The sequence below is a fragment of the Protopterus annectens genome, chromosome 6.part0 (assembly GCF_019279795.1).
Source record: "Protopterus annectens isolate FY-2018-M chromosome 6.part0, PAN1.0, whole genome shotgun sequence".
NCBI lineage: Eukaryota > Metazoa > Chordata > Ceratodontiformes > Protopteridae > Protopterus > Protopterus annectens.
Window position 1 is genome coordinate 40264188 of NC_056737.1, and position 21699 is coordinate 40285886.

General features: G+C 43.2%; 1 protein-coding gene across 3 annotated transcripts in view; it reads left to right on the forward strand.

Moving 5' to 3' along the window:
• The window catches only part of EIF2AK4 (eukaryotic translation initiation factor 2 alpha kinase 4), a 3701979-nt gene that overhangs the window by 2746400 nt on the left and 933880 nt on the right, over positions 1-21699 (forward strand). For all 3 annotated transcript variants that reach the window (XM_044073832.1, XM_044073831.1, XM_044073833.1), the window contains one exon: positions 5242-5376. In XM_044073832.1, the coding sequence (XP_043929767.1) occupies positions 5242-5376 (135 nt within the window). The remainder of the gene's footprint in view (positions 1-5241; positions 5377-21699) is intronic.

A 21699-nucleotide genomic window follows, 5' to 3' on the forward strand; every position in this document is an offset into this window, starting at 1 on the left:
TATACTACTATGTTATACTATAGCTAAGGTGAGCTAAACAGGCTGACATTTGTTAACTAGGTGCTGAACCTGAAGAAGGTAAAAAAAGGAGGTTTTTGAAAACACAGTGGATGAGATTAAGTTTAAGGTAAGCTGTTTCATATTGTAATACAGTTCTGTTATAACATTGCTTACATTGCATAAAGCCTCATAGGCTGGTACTAGGCTACCGGCCCTACGGCCTATACAAGTCTCGCCATAACAATTCCCTGGATATTTCTTCCCACAGTATTTACTTCCCTGGACCTCTGTCTAGCAGGGTGACTGACATGATCCCTGGGGTGAATTTCCTATCTCCCATCCAATCGTCAAGGTTCTTTTTGAAGAGGGCCAAGGAGGCGCTCTGCATGACATGTATGGGCAGTTTATTTCAGAGTATGGGGGGGTCTCTGGGTCAGGAACCTATCCCTCCAGCATGTTTTGTTCATTGTGATGACAAGGTTTAGATCCCAGGAGCGTGTGGCTCTGAGGGATTGGGATTTCTTTAAGTGGAGCATGTCCAACAGCTCATGGTGTGACATGGCCTTGTATGGTAAGCAGAGATTGCCTCTGAGTAGACGATATGCCACAGAGTATAGCTGGAGTTTTTTTAGACTGTCAGCATAGGGCATCTGCTTTAGGCCTGCGATTCTTTTAGTGAGGTATTTCTGCAGCCTTTCCATCTGTTGCAGATATCTTGTGAGGTACATACCAAACGAGGCGTTGTTCTCTATAATGGGTCTAATGAGGGATGAGTACAGTGGGACAGTGACCTCCTTTTTCCTGGATGAAAAGCCCTGAGTGATGAGGTGTGCCACATAGAAGGATTTCCTGACTGTTGTGGCGATGTGGTTAATGAGGGTGAGATCACTGTCCACCTGTGTCCTTAAGTCTGTCATCACACTTTCGGTGTTTAGTGTACTGCCACCTATGTGGTAATTCATGGGTATATGGCTTTTCCCAAAGGGGATAACTATACTTTTCTTGGCATTAAGCTTGAGCCCATGGCTCTGGCACCAAGCATCTGTTTCTGTAAGGCCCTTTTGTAGAATATCCACATAATTTTTGGATTCAATAATGGCTCCCAGTTTGCAGTCATCTGTGAACTTTGTTAGCCAGAGTCCCTTAGTGTTGGCCTGTACTTCAGAGAAGTAGATGCCAAACAAGAGCGGTCCCAGGACTGAACCCTCAGGTACTCCACTTGTCTGGATTTGGAGTCGGCTACATTTACTGTCTGGGTTCTGTGAGTAAGCCAGTTGGCAACCCATCGAGTGATGTAGGAGAACCTCTTATTACAAACACGTATGTAAGCTTATGGGAATCATCCAGTAGAAGAGACCTCCACCACCATGAGTTATGCTGTGAAGTCATGATGGAGTATTTCTTGAGTCACCTATGTTTACTACTGTCAGCAGCCAAATAACTCGCAGCCATTCTGTTCTTGATATTTAGAATTTACTTTCTACTAAATCTCAGCCTCCTGTCTTTCACATATTGCTTAAAGTTAAGATTAAGAGGTAACTCTTAAGATGGAGTTCTTCTGCCATTTACTGGTCCTCTTTGCTTACATTACTGCTGTATTCCATTTGTTCTGACAACCTCTGCCGGCTCTCCTTGACACCTTCCTAAGCCGTACACTTCCATCTAATATGCATTCTTTCTACCAGTCATTTATTTTTCCTCATGTCTTTTGTTTACTGTATTAAGTCTTGTTTAGGTTATCTGAAGTAGTAACACATTTCACTCAGTGTGTCATCCCTTAATGCCTTTAGTTATTCAGATTATCTACTTACAAGCCCAGATGTAAATGCATTATACTATTACTGCTGGAAGATTTATAACTAATTTTTCTGCAGTATCATGAAATGACAATATTTGTATGAAACACTAAGGTGCAGTAGAATTTTTCATAATTTTAAAGGATGCTGATATTCACCATCCATGACTCATCATCCCAGAATAAAATTGGGTTGGAACAGCAAACTGCTTTTGTCAGCTGAATCCCTAGGCAGTAATATTTAGCAACCAAAGAAAGCCATATATTCACACACACACAAACCTACCTGTCACTTTTCCGTTGTGGTCTGCGGTCCAAATTTCTTCTGGAATTCATATTGCATGTGCGGAAGGCGAAGACGTAAACAGCCAGTCACATAGATTTAATAGGTGTTTACAACTTTTTTTTCTCTTCTGCATCTGTGCGACCAGACGGCACCCTTAAAAGAAAGTCCAGACAGAAGCTGGCTCAGGCGGATCCATGGTAAAACTACAATTTATTGAGCTTTAATAAACACAAAATAAAAAAGATGATTAGTGCTTTCATTCACTTCTTATGAACTTCATCAGATCTGACTGCAATCATCTTTTTTTTTTATTTTGTGTTTATTAAAGTTCAATAAATTGTAGTTTTACCATGGATCCGCCTAAGCCAGGTTTTGTTTGGACTTTGTACATGGTCTTTGTGTTTCGTTTGGTGTGTTGTTAGACCGTTAAAAAAAGACAACAGATGATTTTATTTTTTCCGGACAATATGCTGTCTGGCAAAGGCAGTCTTCAAATTTTTTGTGACCCAATCATTCGGTTATGCAACCCCAAATGGGGGTCACGACCTGTAGTTTAAGAAGCCCTGAACACACACTGATACTGGAAAAGTTGAAGACAAAAGCTAAGATGGACAAACAGTATTATGGAAGTGTTTAATATGAATTTGCAAGAAATTAAAGAAGCAGATGTTGACAGACAGACCCGATGTTCTGAACTACTTGATTCAGCACTACTGTTTAGTTTGTTTGCCTAACAGCGTCATCTGCTGGTGAAAAAACAATTGCAACTGCTTTTGACAGATTCTGCATAGCTTTAAAGGCCGATTTGATAATGACGTTATCACTGGTGATCTTAATGCTACAGGAGTAGCTTGGCAGGCCCTGAATCCAGGTTATCTATTTAACTCCTTAATTAGTACAGATATGGGGTTGGGTTATACACAAATAAGGAAGCCACAATAAAAGACAACTTACTGGATTTTTTTTGGCTCAGAGACTCACTGTTGTTAAGGGAGAGTTCAGTAAATCCTGAATTCTTTGAGTCTGTTCATCTTTATTGTTATTGTGCGCTGACTGATGGTTGTATAGCAAGAGACCTTTGTTAGATCCTCACTGCACATCTGTGCACTGAGAGAAATAAGAGATAACATTTTCCCATTTTACAGCTTCATGTCTGTTACTGAGGTAGCTGTTGAACCAGGTGAGAGGTGATTATTGAAGTCCCAGTAGTAAGAGTTCGTAAAGTAGTTTTAGTGAGGTAAGGTGTTTGACAAATCAAGGAAAAGTGCTACTACTACATTCCCTACATTCATCTTGTTATTTATGGTGGCGTCAAACTTGAGTAGAGCTGTTGTTTTTTTGCCGGAAACTATGCTATGTGGGGCTTAGTAAGTTGTTTGTGGTAACAAATTTAAGTAGCTGGAATGGGACACATTTTTCTAAGACTTTGGCTATGTGGTAGGGGTGGATGGAATTGTTGTTGACCGGTATTTGGAAATATCAGTAGAGGACAAATCTTTGTTTCTCAACCCCCTATGCTCTAAAGAATGGCCTCCTGATTAAAACCCAGTCTGCTGGAAATCTAGAGTAGTTATTGGTAAATCTTTTAACTTTGAAGCCAACATGTCATCAGCTATTAGAAATTGCATCATTGGGGATATTCTGCACACACTGGGAACTTTTACCCTCTATTAAAAGCCATCATCACAGCTGCTCTAGACTATAGTATTGCAACTTGCAGCTACTCCTGAACTCAGATTAAAAGACTGGAAAGAGTTCAGAAATTCTTTACCAAATGGATTTTTAAATTCAGGTCCTTGAATTGTACATGAAAGCTTGAGCAGTTACATCTTTTTTTCATTAACTGTAGATTTATGAGGATCTAATTTTAACATTCAAATGGAAACATAATATAGCTGCAGCAGCTGGCATGGGTATGACATTTTCTAATTTCAGTGTGGACATGTGAAACAGCCAGTAGCATGGTACTCAGCAAGACTCTGAAAGTTTTTATAGCAGAGCAGGAATGTTGTGGAATATGCTATCCCTAAGTGTAAGAAAGGATGATACAAGGGGTTCCTTTAAAACCAATGCTGACAAATTGGTAAGAGGTTGTACAATCCACGGTTAATTCAGTGCAAACTCCTTGAATGTCTGTGAAGAAGCATAGAGTTTAATTTACATGCGCTGAACACAGAAGGCTTCTGCAGCATGGGCTACAACAGATGGTAGATAACACTGTGTGGCATGTGACAGTGGGTAGGTAGTACTGTATGAAGTATGACAGCAAGAAGGTAGAACTGTATGAAGTAAAACAGCGGGTAGATAGTACAGTATGTAGTATGACAGCAGGTAGGTAGTACTGTAAGAAATGTGACAACAGGTAGATACTAGTGCATGAAGTATGACAGCAGGAAGGTAGAACTGTATGAAGTACAATATTGGGTAGATGAAACTGTATGAAGTATGGCAACGGGTAGATAGTACTGTATGTAGTATAGCTGTGGAGAGACAGTACTGTATGAAGTATACCAGTGGGTAGATGAGGTATGACAGAGGGTAGATACTACTGTATGAATTACAACAGTGGGTAGATGAAGTATGACAGTGGGTAGATAGTACTGTATGAACTATTACAGCAGGTAGATAGTATAGTATGAAGTATGACAACGGTTAGGTAGTACTGTGTGAAGTATAACAGCAGGTAGAGAGTGCAGTTTGAAGTTATGACATGGGTATAAAAAAAACTGTATGAAGTATAACAGTGAGTAGGCTGTATGGTATGGTTTGTATAGTGAGCTTTATATTAATATTAACTATTTAGAATGGAATTGGCCACTAGGTTCACTTTACTGACCATGTCATAATGGGTTTAAATTCTACTTGTGCACCTGGATTTGGGTCCTTTACAGCTCTGCTGTTCTTGTTCCTCCTTCAGTTGTAGACGGGCAGAAACAAAGGGGTACATGTACAAGACATTACCTTTTCACTGTGTTGTTCTAATTAAAAAAAAATGCCGTTTTCAGATTTCCTAACGTGGGATTATACAGAGACTTAACTCCTGTTTGTTTTTGATTTACACAATTCATAAAGTACTCAAATTCAAATGAATGTTACAAAGATGTGCTAAGGGCTTTTGTTACCTCTATTAATCATATTTTTTTTGTTTTGTGTCTTACAGGTGGTAGTAAATATTGGCCTAATGTACAAGGTGCAACTTTACAGTGGAATTGTCTTTCAGTTCGTAGCATTTATAAAGCGCCGGCAACGAACTGTCCCTGACATTTTGGCAGCTGGAGGGCGTTATGATCATCTGGTAAGCCCCCTTGATAAAGAAACGTAGGAACAAACATTTGAAGTGTGCATGGATGACTAGAAAAATAGGTAAATGGAAATCCAGTAGGGGAACAGAGTACTAGAGAGAGGTGTATTCTGCCTGGTCATTTATGCACCAAGCCCCCTTGGTGGACCCCAATATGAATAAGTTCAACAAAAGAAAGAAAATCCTGTCCAAAAATAGGAAGGGCTATGCCCAAAAGACAAAAAAACTCTCCCATCAGTCTCAACAAGCAACTTGGGAGACTAATCAAGTCTATCAAATCCAGCTTTGAGATGAAAATAATTTCCCAGGCCAAGGATAACCATAAGGCATTTTTCAGTATGTACGCGACCTTAAAGAGAGCACTCAGCAGTGTGCTGAACTAATGGTAATTGGAACTTCCTATACCAGCTGGGGGCGGCAATCGAAAATGACTGATAAATTTAGCTTCATTTTCACCCCACCCCCGCCACGTTCTCCCCCAGCTGTTATTGGAGAACAGGTGCTCACTGCACTCACCAGACCTAATAGCACTTTATCTCAATGGGTCCTGATAATATCCCAGGATGTCACCTAAATAGCTTGAAACATGACTTGTCAGGGCCACTAGAATCTCTGTTCAGCAGTAGCCTTCAATACAGCCTTTGTCCCTAGGGAATGGAGGACTGCATTGGTCATCCCTCTACACAAAGGGGGACCATCGGCAGACCCAGGGAGCTACAGACCCTTTCGTTTGACTAGTCTTATATGCAAGGCCATGGAAAAACATATTGTGGACCAGAAACAGACATAAGAAATTCTCAAGCACTAGACCCATCCCAGTTCATTTTCGTCAATGGCAGATCATACCTACTAAACTTGGTGGACTTCTTCAAGAAGGTCACTACATTCATGGACAAGGGCAAAACAGTACATACTAACCACCTTGACCTGACAAAGGCATTTGACACAATACCTCATTCAGGTATTATAGACAAATTCACAAATTTAGGCATAATTCCGTATGTTACCTGATCAATAGGAATCCACCCCTGCCAAGAGGCTTTTTACTACTGGTATCCCACAGGGCTTGATACTGGGACCTCTTCTGTTTGGAATATATTTTTCTGTAGTTAAGGAAAATGTAGACTGCCTTTGATTGACCAGGTTTGCTGATGATGGCAAACTGGGTGCAATCTTTGAATCCCCCAAAGATGTTGATGTCCTCCAAGAGAGTCTGACAAAAATAACTGGTGCTAGAAACATGGCATAAAAAAAAAAAAGCATAATTGTGCACTTTGGGAAGATGACCATACCCTGCAAATTGCAACATTGATAACACTCCTCTAAGAGTTGACCAAATGGTAAGAGGTTTGAGAACTCAAGTTGAAAGTAACCTGAACCTTCATCACCATGTGTCCATGGCAGTGAGAAAACCCTTCTACATGGTACAACTTATAAGTAAGGACATGGCATCCAGATCTAAGGAGATCGTAGTCCCACTATACTCAGCCCTCATTACACCAATAATAGAGTACAGTGCACCCTTTAGCATGTACCTGACCAGGCATTTGCAACAGCTGGAGCAGCCACAGAGGTTCCTCACTAAAAGAATACAGGGTGTAAGTATGTGCTGTGCAGACTTCCTCAAAGCCCTATCACTGTTCTTGGTCTCCTAGACACTACTGAGGGGTGATCTATGCCTAACCTATAGGCATTCTCCATTCCAGCCCTGCTGGATTTACTACACATTCACAAAACAAACAGTACTAGAATTACCCGATCTAAGCATCTAAACCTTGTCTGTGACATAAACAAAACATGTTGGAGGGACAGGCAAGTGTCTCTGATTTTATCCCTTCTCTGGAACAGACTCCCCATTTGTCTGAAACAGATCTCTTCCTTAAGCGTATTCAAATGCAGTTTGGACCAATAAATAAGAAATTGCCAATTCACCCATGGCTCGTGACCTGTGGCCCTTATGGAGGGGGGCAGTTTGTAGATCCCCTAAGACACAGGCATATACCAAAGCTATTCTAGCTTGTGGCCATTGAAAATTGGAAAAAATTAAGGCATGAATGGCTAGGCTTAAAAAGGCTCTAGGGCCATTAGTCTAGTAACCTACTACGATCCTTTTTATAATTGGTCACATTTAATACAGATAATTCATTTACAGAGTAAATATTTACACATTGTTGATTTCAGCAAAACTGTATCTAATTCACAAGGTTTGAGCAGTTTCATTTAGTCTCAGGGCTTTGTCACACCGAAACTTGTAATTTTACTATACTTGACTGTATGTATTAAAGTATAGAAATGAGTAGATTGTAAAACTCACAAAGTAAGCCTGAGCTTGTATACTGAGATTATTATAATTCTGGTGAAGTCAGGAAGTTTAGAATACCAGTAATACTATAAATGGTATCCATATTGCTGACCAGAGCCAGCCACAATAAGGAGTGAATGTTGTGGTGACCATAGTACAGTTGTGCTAGGAGCTTACCATAAATGTAGGTGTCCAAAAGTGAATACTACAGTTGTGTTTGGATCTGATCATAAATGTACATGTCCAACAATGAATACAATGTTGAATGTAATATAGTTAGGAACACCCCATAAATGTTTATGCCTGACCATGAATACTATGATGAACATAGTGCAGTTGTGTTAAAAAGTTACCATAAATGTAGATGTTTGAATAGATTCAGATTTGCTGTCCTCCCCCATCCCCTCATCTGGCTTGGATTCATTGTCCTTACGAATTGGCGATGACATCTGGTCCCTTTCCTGTACCTTCCTCTTCATTTCCCTACCAGACTTACCTCTTTTAGATATATTTATTCCTGGACAGGGAGATTGAGGAACTGCTGGATGGACTTGTGGCACATGGTGCTGTTCCCATCTTGTCCACTGGGGTTTAGCTTGGAGATCTTCTACCTGGTTTTAGACAGGGCATGAAAGATCTGAAGATGGTGCTGGCCAACACATCATTTGCTTACTAGAGGGAGGTCCTAAGCCAAAGCCCTAGGAGAAGGTAAACAAGTGGAAGTTGATCCAGCCAGACTGCTTGCATTTAGGAATCTCGCAACTAAGGACTGCAACCGTAAAACTTCTTAAACAGCTGTATTTATTTTAAGTTCCTAACACAACTGTTCTTTCTGAATTTGCTGAGTTGTGTTTTTGCTGTATTCAGACATTGAAAGACATTACTCATTTTGCTTCCATCTCCATGTGACATATTTTTCCCCTAAAGTATTTGCTTGTTTTCAGTTAATGTAAGGCCACTGATTAGTTTCGTCCATCAGTAGATGGTATATTCTCACATAAATGGATGTAATTCTCTTAGTGGTTTAGCAGTAGCATAGTGAATTTTTCTGCTCGGTTTTTACTGGAAGTAAATAGAGTGGAGGTTACCTACATTTTGACTTAAATGTGTTTTCACAGTAAATTGGGCAAAATGTGATAGAAGTAAAATTCTGTGATAAATGCTCCAATCCCACTTGATACCATGCAGTATTGTTAGGTTTAGTTTCAGCTGTAGCATTTCAGGGACGAAGAGACACACGTAAGGGGAAGTGGAACCACTGGACAGAACAAATTATGCAGTAACATAGATGCCTTGCAGTGTATGGAGACGTCACCTGCAAATGCACAGCACACACCTACGCAAGTGGTGGTGTGCAACAAAACAAAAACCCAAGCAAAGGACACCTCAGAGGCAAAAACACAAGAGAACTCCACAAACCTAAACACCACAGACCATGCATAGTCCACACACCAGGGTCTTACAAACACTAAGGCCTTACCATACACCCAACATATTACTCATAGAAGATTCCACTGTGAGACACACAGATGTGCTTCTCACCAGGCAGGATAAGGAGAAAGTCAGGATTACTTGTTTGTCAGGTGCCATAATTTGCCATATCACACATGCACTCAAGTCACCCTACAACAGGAACAGGTATCATTTTGGCCTGGTCCATGGCGGTGTGAATGATGCCAGATGTATCTCCCTGGACTATAGGATGGCAGACATGATTCAGCTTGCTGAATATGTGTCCCATGCAGGTATGTCCCTAGCCTTAAGCAGCATTCTGCCGTTACCCATAATGATACCTCAATACAAACAGAAAATGTTGTCAATAACACTTGGCTCAATTACTGGTGTCATCCCAGGGGGATCCACTGCCTGGAAGCCTAGGAGCATATGATCGACAGACCACGCTGCTTTGTTAGAGATGGCCTGCATCTATCTCACTTGGCCTTCAGGCCTCTGGCAAAGGCCCTTGCCTCCCCCATAGTGCCTTTGTAGGGAAAGTCATGGGGTCCATACTACCAACATAAAATACTCAAACGCAAATCAAAGGCCATGCCTCTAAACACTAGGAGTCTAAACAGGAAAATGTACTCATTGCAAGCAGTCATAACCGTGGACGATGGCGACATTGTACACTCACAGAAACCTGTCCCACAGCCGCAGAGAGAAACCCATCCTTACCTGATCACTCATCCTATCACACAGCTAGACCCCAAAATGATGGCAGCAAAGCCAAAGGAGGTGGAGTATAAATATATATTAGACACACACCTCTAGGTTGGTTGGTCAGACGGTCTGACACACACTAGACACTCCTAGTGCAGTGCAGTCAACTGTTGACAAGACCCCTATGCAAATTATATGTAGCTACAGGCCAACATATCTAACTCAGGACACCCACCACACATATCTGGCCCTCTACAAATCTATCCAGATTCCACCCATCACCCTGATCCTGGCTGACTTATATTACTCAGCCATTGATTGGAAATCCAACAATGCCAGAACAGAAATGCACAGAGATTCTCCCATCATATCAATGCTACATCCTTAGGACAGCCACTTGATATCCCCACAAGGTGTGATACCTATATCGGACTTGGCAGTAACCAACATGATCAACCACTGCGGCACCCCTACGGTATCATCCTCCCTGTCAAGATCCAACAGAAAAGCGGTCACATGTCATATCACCATATCTCCTGACCCCCCTCTAGCCATGGTAAAAGGAAAATGTCACACAATCTGATCCCAACCACGAAAGGGATGGTATAAACAGCTGAACAGCCCCCTACCCCATTAGAAGTACAGGCACCAACTTCCAAATGTGCATAAACCAAAAATAAAGACTTGCAAGGAGTGTCCAGATAGAGGACTGAGGATCTGATGAAGCATTTTTGTGTGAAAGCGTTTATCCTGATTTTTATTAAATACAGTCTTACTTAGTCTCCTTGAATTTTTATGCTGCTTGCCGTGGTGGTTGTACTGTGCTTTGTTGTTTTCTTAATTGGCTAAAATGTTCACTTTGATAGTTGAACACTGTGGGGCTTTGCAGATCACTTTCTGATGAAGACTTGCCTTTGTCGAAAACGTATAGATTGGTTTGGTGTTATTGGTGTTTTGTGATTTTCAATAAAAGATCCTTTTAAGAAGGAATCCTGGTTTCCGACCTCTATTTGAACACTCCTTGCAAGTCTTTAGTTTTGGTTTTGGTTGTCGTTTGACTTGCTTCCATCTTTTGGTTTGCAAATGTACATAAACTAGTATGCCAGCATATATAGAGATGCACAGAATCAGGAATACCTGACAGGACAACATCACCATCTGCAAGGGAGAAAAAAACCTGTCCGCAAACATGTGCAATAAAGGAACTATATAACAAAAGGATAACATTGCTGTCCAGGACCGAGAAAGAGCAGGTGCACAATTGGAAATAATCACCCCCAAATAAGAGCACCAGTGAAATCCACTAAAGGCAACGACGAGTCCAAATTGCCCACATCTAAGACACACTGTCATAAGGCCTTCCTCACATGTGTCTGCATTCCCAAAGGAAGCTCCCAGATCTGTGCAGAACTGGTGGTCAAGGACAGTACATACACAAATGCTGTAGATAGAACCAATCCACTGGCTGACAGATTCAGTGGAAGTGTCTCCCCTCTGCAACTCTATCAGGAACGCAGGACATCCCCAGTACCTGAACACCCAACCCTTATCACTAGGGAACAGGGCATCATTGCCCTCACAAAGTCAAAATGACAGCCTCCATGGGACCTGAATACATTCCAGGCTGCAACCCACATGAACCCAGGCATGAACTAACAGCATCATTATGCACCCTACACACCCAAAGCCTGAGTACTGTCTTTGTCACAGCCGAGTGGTGGACAGCCACTGTCATCCCTTTACACCAGGGTGGAGTGTTCACCGATCCAGGAAATGAAAGACCCATCAGCCTAACTAGCCTGATCCGCAAGGCCATACACTGGATTATCATGGATCACATTAACAGGGACATTGACAAAATCCAAATACATTACCGTACGCAGTCTGCCATTCTCAAGGAGGTATGTCAGTGAAGTCTGGATGAATTCCACCTTGACCTGGCCAAAGCTTTACACACTATTCCCCTGGCCATAGTACATGAAGTCTGTCAACTAGGCAGCAATCCATATGTTACTAGATGGGTAGCAACTTGGTTCATTGATAGAACCCACATAATCATAATGGGGTAGCCAACTCAAACAGTACACCCGTAATGAGTGGCATACCCCAGGGATCGGTCTGGGGGTGCTCTGGTTTACAGGATATATTTCCCTGAGATGCAGGCCAAAAACATGGCCTATGGCTGATCAAGTTGACAGATAACTGCAAGCTGGGAACAGTCATCAATACCCAAAGTGATGTGGACGTCCTACAAGAGGGTCCCACCAAAACAAATGACTGATGCCAGAAATATGGCCTCAAGCTGAATGCCTGAAAATGAATCATCATCCCCTTCAGGGAAACTGATGTCCTCACATAGTATAACATGAACAACAATGTCCTACATACACAGACATTAGTGAGGCATTTGGCCACCCAGGTTGTTAGCAACCTGAAGTCTGACCAACATGTTGTTCCTGTTGTACAGAAGGCTTCATAGATGGGACAACTCAAATGTAAGGGTATCTCAACCAGAGACAAAGAGGTCATAAGATCCATGTATGCTAATCTTATGAGACCAATTGTTTTGTTCAACGCCCCCTTTGGCATGTACCTCACAAAGCATATGTAGCAGGTGAAGAGACCACAGATGTTTCTCACCAGGAGAATGCAAGACCACAAACACCTACCCTACACAGATAGGCTAACAGCACTGTCCCTCTACTCAATTCCATACAGACTCCGCAATCCAGACCCTGTCTTGATGGGACTGTTGCACATCTGGAAGTCAAGGTCCACTTGATCAATCTGTAGGTGCAGCATCAACCTGGTCTGTGATATCAGTATGGTTTGTTGGTGTGACAGATACGTGTTCCACACACTCCCCCATCTGTGGAATACACTCCCTCTCCACATCAAGCCAAGTGCCTCAATACCCCTAGTGAAGTGCTCCCTGTATAAGTGCATGGGAAACAGAAAATAAAGTCCTGTGATTCCACCTGTGTCCCTCCTGGACAGGGGCTCTGGGTGCTGACATGTCTTAACATGGGCTATACTCTTGTCTGCGAGGGTTATAAGGGGTTCAGGGCTAATAGCTTACTAACTTCATATCAGTCTATCAACCTATACACAACTGTCTGTCAGTGGTTCACCACATCACTCTGTACTGCTCTGCCACTGACATACCTGGAAATCACAGTGCTGTGTGAAATGTACCACGCATATAATGGACATCACTGCTTAGCAGAATGCACTCTGTACCCACACCCATACCTCTCAACCTCTTACAGCAAGACATCGGGACAGGGTCATAAATAAAATTGGGACAAAGGCCCAATGATAGGCCCATGTTTTAAATAGTGCTCTTCCGAACTTAGAAAGTTGATAGAATAACAAGTATTGCATTATCAGGAATTGTTTGAAGGTTATGAAGTCTGAAACATAAATGTCTGTCTTTATTTTCTAACTTCAGTCTTTAATTATTTGCCACTAACTTACCAGAAAACCACACGTTTATGGAAAATGGACAGAAATTAGACAAACATCTGGACAATCTGCAAAAAAAACTGTACAGTTGAGAGGTATGCCCACACCAGGATATGTCTTTTCAGGTAAGAAGAATACCACACAAGCAGGACATCCCCAGCCAGTTTATCACCAAGATGCTGGACTGTTTACACAGCTTAATCAGTCAATCAGCTGTAGCCATACCTCTCAACTGGCCGGATAGGGCAAGAATGTCTGTAGTTTGGCTCATATTATTGTTGTGTCATACATCTTGTATTTCTCTGGTAAATCACTGTGATGTGAGGATTTCTGTCAGTAAGTAATGACACAATACATTTCAGTGTCAGCTGTCATAAATGTCTGCTAAAAAAAAGCCTGTAACTCTAGCAACTTCCTACGTTAATGAGAGCAAAACGCAAAACTGCGGACTGGAGTGCAACTATCTCTGGAATGGAGTCCCACTCTTAGTATAGAAGGTCAGACTGGGCATGCTCCTACACTTAGAGAATTACAGCCCATGTCAGAACCCACATCGGACTATAAACTATATTGTGCATGTCTTTTGCATACAGACAACTATGTACACCTTAACTGTCTGTACACACATCCATCAGACAGGATTACCCTCAGCTAGCTGTAGGTGTCCATTATGTGATATATCTGCATCTGTTGCATGTGATACACAGACATATATATGGGCAACATACAACAGTCTGTTAAGCATACACACACACAGACATGGGGAAGAGAGAGAGAGACACAGGGAGACACACACACAGAGAGTGAGTCATACACAGGGATACCCTGAATGGCATAGAGTGATGTTGTGCTGTGGACAGTGGCATACTGGTTGTAACCAGTCACATGTGCCTGCATGAAGGTGAGCTCCATTGTATAATAGTACTGAGGTGGGGGTTGTAATATCTCATCACCTGCCTTTGTGTGTTTGTGTGTGTGTGGGGGGTTTAAGTATTAAGAGGCTTTTCCCACTCAGTACACTTCCCATTGCCCTACTTTACAAAATCTGCTGATGTCATTCACCTTAGAAGTACCTTTGGACATTTGTCAGCCCTATAAGCTCTGTGGTGCGTGCAATAACTGCATAACACTATAGTACAATTAACTAAATAGTTAGGGGTTCTAATCTCAGTCCTGGCAAATGTAAGTGTGTGTGTGTGTGTGTGTGTGTGTGTGTGTGTGTATGTATGTAGGTGAAACAGTTTTAGGCCATTCCCACCCAGTACACTTCACATTGCCCTACTTTAGCAGTCCTGCTGATGTCATTCACCTTAGAAGTACCTTTGGATAGCTTCAGCCCTATAAGCTCAGTGGTGCATGCAATAACTACATAACAGTATAGTACAAATAACTAGATAGGCAGGGACTCTAATCTCATTTCCAGCAAATGTGTGTAAAAGTGTTTGCAAGTGTGTATGTTTGTAGGATAAAGTATTTTGAGGACTTCCCACCCACAACACTTCCTAGTGCCCACTTTAGCAGTCCTGCTGATGTCATTTACCTTAGAAGTACCTCTGGACAGCCCTCAGCACTATAAGCTCTGTGGCGCGTGCAATAATTACGTAACAGTATAGTACAAATAACTAAATAGGCAGGGGTTTTACTCCCAGTTCTGGCAAATGTGGGTAAATGTGTTTGTAAGTGTGTTATGTTTGTAGGGTAAAGTATTGTGATGCCCTTCCCACCCAGTACAATTCCCATTGCCGTACTTTACAAGGGCTGTTGATGTAATTCAGCTTATAACTACCTTGGGACACTGTTAAATCCCATAAGCTCCATGGCATGTGTGATAACTGTGAAACACTGTAGCACACACAACTAGATAGGTAGGGGTTCTAAACTCAATACTGGCAACTGTGATACTGTGTGTGTGTGTGTTTGGGTGAGAATCATATCTTCTGGGGGTGTGGGTTATGCCGTTTTGAGGCATGTACCACCCAGTACAGTTCCCATTGCCCTACTTTACTAGGCCTGCTGATGTCATTCACCATAGAAGTACCTGTATATGCTCTTCAGCTCTCTAAGCTCTGTGGTGTGTGCAGTAACTGCATTATCCTATAGTACAAATAGTTAGGTAGGGGTTCTAAACTCAATACAGACAACTGTAGTAGTGTGTGTGAAGCATATCCCCTGTGGTTGTTGTGTGTGTAGGTTATACCATTTTAAGGCCTGTTGACCCCCTCCCCATGACATTACTTTAAAGAGCCTGTTAATGGCATCTGCCTCACATACACCATGTTAAACTATACAGCCCCTACCAGTCATCTGTATAGATGTATACGGAATATCCAGAGGTTTGCAACCTTTATGTGGTTTGCGTCCCCTAACAATGGGCATTTATGTGATATCATTGCCAAATATGTCAGAGTTACCATAGTGACAGACATGCCAGCATCAGACTTTGTGCCTGACTGAAACAGCATGCTGATGCAAAATCTGTTGCTCTATCACTTGTCTGGCTTTGTAGGAGCAATAGATGAGACCAGTTGCTATTTCTGGTGGTTTATTCTACCATCCATGAAGGCATTCCGAAGATTACTTGTAAGAGGTAGTGGGTTATGTCCCAGGCATATAATCTATGTGGAGCATGTAATGAGTATGTAGCACTGTAGTACATACAAATGGATATGTAGGATTGCCAAAATGTCTTTTGGCAACTCTGTTTGTTTTTCTGTATGCACATCCCCTGTGTGTCTCTCTCTACTGTGTGTATGTGATGGCTATAGCATTTTGTGTGCCTGTTCCACCCTGTGAACTCCCCCAATGCCAACCTAGTTTCAGCCCATACAGTTGTCATCCACCTTACAAGCACAGTTACACAGTTATTAATGGAAAGGCACTGTGGTGCATGCAGTGGTTTGTATCACTGTGTATTGTACATAAATAGATAGGTCATCTAATCTGAGAAGTGTCAACTCTATGTGCATGTGTGTGTGTTTCAGTGCATGTCCCCATGCAGCAGTGCGTGTCAGTTGACTCTACCATGTTAAGGGCCTCTGAACCCCCTATTGGCAATCCTAACATCCCCTGTGATTGTCACCCACTTGAATAGTAGTGGCAGACACTGCAACACTGCATTACCTCTGTGGTATTTGTGTTGTGTCTAGCACTATGTGTGCAGTACCAGCATGAGAGGCCAGATTTGCATAACAGATAGTGGACACACATGATGGTGATTGTCAGGTGAGACTAACACAGGCTGACCTGTATCAGGAATACATACCCCAAACCTGTCATACACAGTACCATGCATACTCTCATCAACTGCATCAAGGTTGAGTGGATGGGAAAGAAATGGCAGGTGTAGGTTCTGATAGGTGAATCTGTTGTGGTTAAAACATTATCTAAGCTTGTGAGGGATATAGTGTCAGTACTCAAGTAACCTCCTCTGTATGTATGAGCCTGTGGTACTACAGAACACCCAGGTGACATGTATGAAGGCTAGCTGGCTCTGTCAAGGGGTATGTATACAAGGTCACACTGTCCACCCCAATTGTCCCTCACACACTGTTGCATGCATACACCCCTGGTAAACATGTACATAAACAGCTGCACCTTGGCTATGAAAAGGTCACTGTGTTAGCTGTACCTTGGCTATGAAAAGGTCACTGTGTTTCCACTCCACCATACTCATTGTTGCTAATGTCAGCAGGTCCACAGCCTACAGACACCTGGAACACAAACAGAATACAGTACGTGGGACTGCAGTCAGTCAGCAGTACTAACAGCAATACTGCATCATGGCTAAAAAGGTGCATACAATTCAATGTGTACCCATAACTATTGCCAGCAGACAGCCCCTTCACAGCATTACATTACTACACTGTATTTTATTCACCCTGTGCATCAGACTCATATTAACATGTCCCTGCATCGATGGTGTGGATAACAGGGATGTGGCACAGGTATTATCACATGCACAGTGTGTGGTGTGGGTTTGTCAGAGGCCTAGGCTGGGCCATATGTTTGACATTGTGTGTGTGTCTGGAGGGGTGGTGTTCAACTGGGACATGTAGAGGAGCTGTGCATGTCTGGTGGTGACCTGCCTGTGGTAGAAGTAAGTGTTTGTTTGCCCACAATCAAGCCATGTGGTTGCCCTACACAGGGTATGTTGGACAGCTGTGGACCATACATGACAGGATGTACAGTTCACCATCTCCCACCAGGGACATGGGAACTGGTTCTGCCAGGAGTCTCACTGGCACCACCAGGCCCAAGGCCAGATGCAGTACTACTCCCTGATGGTGACTGCTATCTGCTGGACCTGCGTCCCTGACAGGACCGGCCAGGACGACGTGTCCATGGCCTGCTCCGGAGTGGTGTGGACAGCACCCTCCCTTCGGTAGTGCTGGTGGTACTGTCACTATGGGAGTGTGAATGTGCATGACCACATGGGCTCTCAGCTGATCTTGTTGCTGACCTACGTCCACATGGCCAACGCCCTTCTCCCACCACATGCTCAAGCACAGACATTGCACGGTCGAGCAATGACAATGTCTCACCCCACTGTCTATCCAAGACATCAGCAAAGTAAGATACGGCATCACCAGTTCCGTGGAGGTCATCTTGCATGGCAGGAAGTGCTGCATTCGTGACACTGAATATCTGTCTGGTGTTGTGGTCAATATGTGTCTGTGCCTCCATGATGGACCGAAACATGCATATGGTGACACCAGCTGTGACACTTAATGACAGGTGCTAGATGGGCAGCAGTCCTCCTTCAGGCACCCCTGTCCAACTGCCTGTGTGGTACTTCACCTGCTTTCTGGCTATGGCTAGTGTCTACAGTCACACTTGCCATAGTTACCACACTAGCCTGTTCCATGCCACCACCATCCAGCTGTCCATTATCTGTGTCTGCTGGTGACTGGGTATGTGTGGGCATACTGACTGTGTGTGGGGATATTGTAGGTGAAAGCGAGATACCAACCAATGGCACAGATTCAGCCCCAGACAACCCCACCTGTGCCTCACTATGACCACCATCAGAGTCCACTAAGACATTGGCATCAGGTTGTGAGAGGGAGAGACTCCAATCCCCATGTTCACCTGTGAGGGGGAAGACAAGAGGTAAATTAATACCCTTCAGTATAATGTTTGGTGATAAACACACACACACAAATACAGGTGAGGTGGCACAAAAGCATTATACAGACCACACAGTCTCTGAATGATGACATGCATGACACAGAATCAGACCACAACATACACACTCTGGACAGGCCCTTAATAACATGCAGTGCAGCTATGTCCACTTAATGTTGCTACTAATATACCCCTCTGAGATATGTGAAGAGTAGTATGTGATGGACCTTCACCTAACACACACTGTACCCATGTACACAGTATGGATGTACCCCTGTATAGCACAGTGGGAACACCTACAGAAACATACTTGCTAATATGTTACAGCCTCTGTGATGACCACAGTGATACACTGCAGTTAACCCCACCACAAGTGAGCATGCACATATTGCAATATGGCTAAGAGTAACAGTTGTGTGCATGGTAAAATGCATGCCCTTAACATGCCTAGGGTATTGGTGAGCCACAACAAGACATTTCCGTACTCACCAGCTTCAAGCTCCTGTTCCCCAGCCATCCCAGTGGGGCCTTAGTTGTGGGGGAGAGGTATTGTCAGCACACTCACATGTGGCATTAGTATAGGAAAATGATGACTTTCTGAACATGTACAGTACAAGCTCTGATACTACGCAATTCGCTGTCATTCACTACAGATGTGCACTACAAAACCCAATCCACAAATGCAGTTTGACCTGACATATGCTTCTAGATACCCCAAGGATGTCAGTATGAATGATACAGTATAGAAGCGATATCCACTGGGGCCTTACCTGGACACTCCTCGCCTGTTGTCTGGGTGCCACCCACCTCCAAAAAAGAGGTGTGGATGGTTTCCTGGGGTGCAGTGGCTGCCCCAAGGTTGGCGAGAGACTCCTCTGTAGGTGGCAGTGGGACCTGCATAGCAGGACCGCCACCTGTGGCTGTACGTTCCCTGGCCACAGCTGCAGCCCTCTGCCAGGCATGAAGAATAAGGTCAGTTGCTGTGTGCCTGACCTGCTCATAGGTATGCCCATGATGACCCAGATTGTTGATGGTTTCTAGTAGGTCATTCCACAGGGCAGGTCCGTTCCTGCTGCTGCTGTCTGCTTCTGCTGAACAGCACTGTGTAGTGCAGTCTTAAAGCATTTACTATTGCTGCAGTCTCAGCTTCTGAAAAGGGTGGTAATCACTGTCGCAGCATTGCACCTCAAAGACTTGAACAGGGAAACACATCACATGACCTCATACATTGGACACCATTATGTACAGATCCTGCACATACACGTTTGCTGGCACAGTCCGCCACTAACACTCACACCTCTGCTATCTATCAACACGGTATGTGTGTGGGTAGTCTCACCATACTGGCATTACAGCATGCATTGCACTTGTGATCCTGATGTTTCACGTTCCCCTCAATGAGGACCATTAATGTACATAATCCTCCATTCATCATTCACATCAGACAGCAAATGCAACAGCTGTGGACATCACGGAAGTTCTCTACCAGGCCATTGCAGCCCATCAGACATCTACCGTACACCTATAGGTTATGAGGCCAACCCTGTACCCGGTGTCATACATACGCCTCAAGAGTTACCTCACTCTTGCATGCCAGCAGTCACACACTCCACATTGCTGGGACTGCTGCATGAGTGCAGGTCATGCTCCATTCTGTTAAGACACACTCCTGGTAAAGTCTGGCACAACTTTGCTACCTATGGGCCCTTCATCCCAGACTTTAAGGTAGTTCTAACTGCCACAATCCATCTCTTTATTAGTTGCTTTTAGGCCGTCAACAAAGGGTGACATCCTACTGTGTGATGAGCCTATTAGCAAAATGGTAAGTGTGACCAAGACCAAGGCTATTAGAGTGAGCTATACAGTGTCACCAAGTGCATATGCAAGTACATTAAGAGCTCACTTACTGCTATGTAGACCAGACACAATGACAAGGTTTAACGATATGTGATAATAACTAATAAAGGTACAAGATAATACTATATCAATGCAGTAACTACACAGTTCAGACTCACAGGGATTCATTTAACTCATTAAAGCCGAGTGACGCCTCCAGGTGCATCTGCTGTTATATCCTGCTGCGCCTCTAGGCATCAGATATTGCTTGTTCATATTTGTATTAATAATTCCAAAACCATAATACATGGAAAGTATCAGAATATTTTATTTTGAAGTATTCATGATGGCAAATACAATTTATTGAAATTTAACCTCTGTCAATGAGTATTTGTTAGAACTGTAAGGTGATAACTACAGATGTTATGTGATCCTATCTCGCCTACATTCTGTACTGATGGGCTCGGAGCCGATCCCTCGGCTCCGAATCAGCACGCTATGCTATAGAGCGAGGCCTCTTATTGGCTGAGCTATTTCTTATCCCAGGATGCACCACCACTAATCCCCCAGATCTCGTTTGCCGCTTACAAGCTAAGACGTGGTCTCAACTTGGCTGGGCTAAGTACTAATTTATTTAGACTTTTCCTGTCAGGCATTTGCTCGTTTTCAACCCAAAAGCTGTTTTAACAGCTATTGTTGTGATACGTGTGTGTATTTGGTGATTTTGTTGAGAAATTTGTCTTTTTCGTTAAGGGAAGGTTTCCCGTTTTAGTTAGAGGGGCCTTCCCCTTTTTGCTATTCTAGCGTTTATTTATGGGTCAAGTACCCGTTTTAGTTAGAGGGTCTTGACCCTCTCTTTCTGTGTTTTTCTTGTGCAACTGTGTTATTGTGTCAAAAAAAAAAAAAAAAACTTTATATTTTGAACTTAAACTAGCTAGTTTTTAGCTGTGTTATTTCTCTTTAGTCATGTCCAAAGAGCATAAACCCTCCGGGTTTAAAAAATGCATGAGGTGTGGTTTTAAGATGTCCATAACGGACGACCACTCCTCGTGCGTTTATTGTTTAGGCGCCAAGCACCTACAAGAATCATGTAGCGTGTGTCACGCCTTCTCATCAAGGGTCCTCCAGGAGAGGAAAAACAAATTAATCCTTAAGGGGTTAATTAAGCCATCCTTCGAGGAGGCTTTATCTTCTTCTCCCTCTCCTTCAAAAAAGAAGAAAGCGTCGGCTCCGACCAGTCAGTCGGAACCGACTGCCAAAAAACCTAGGCAGACTTCTCCATCGGCTCCACGGACTTCGGAGCCGAGGGCGGAAGTCTGCCTCGATGCCTCCAGTCTCGACCCCTCTGGTTTCGGAGCCGAGGACTGGGGCATCAAGAGGCGGGTCACCTTCATCGGCTCCACTGATATTGGAGCTGATGAGGGTTGCCG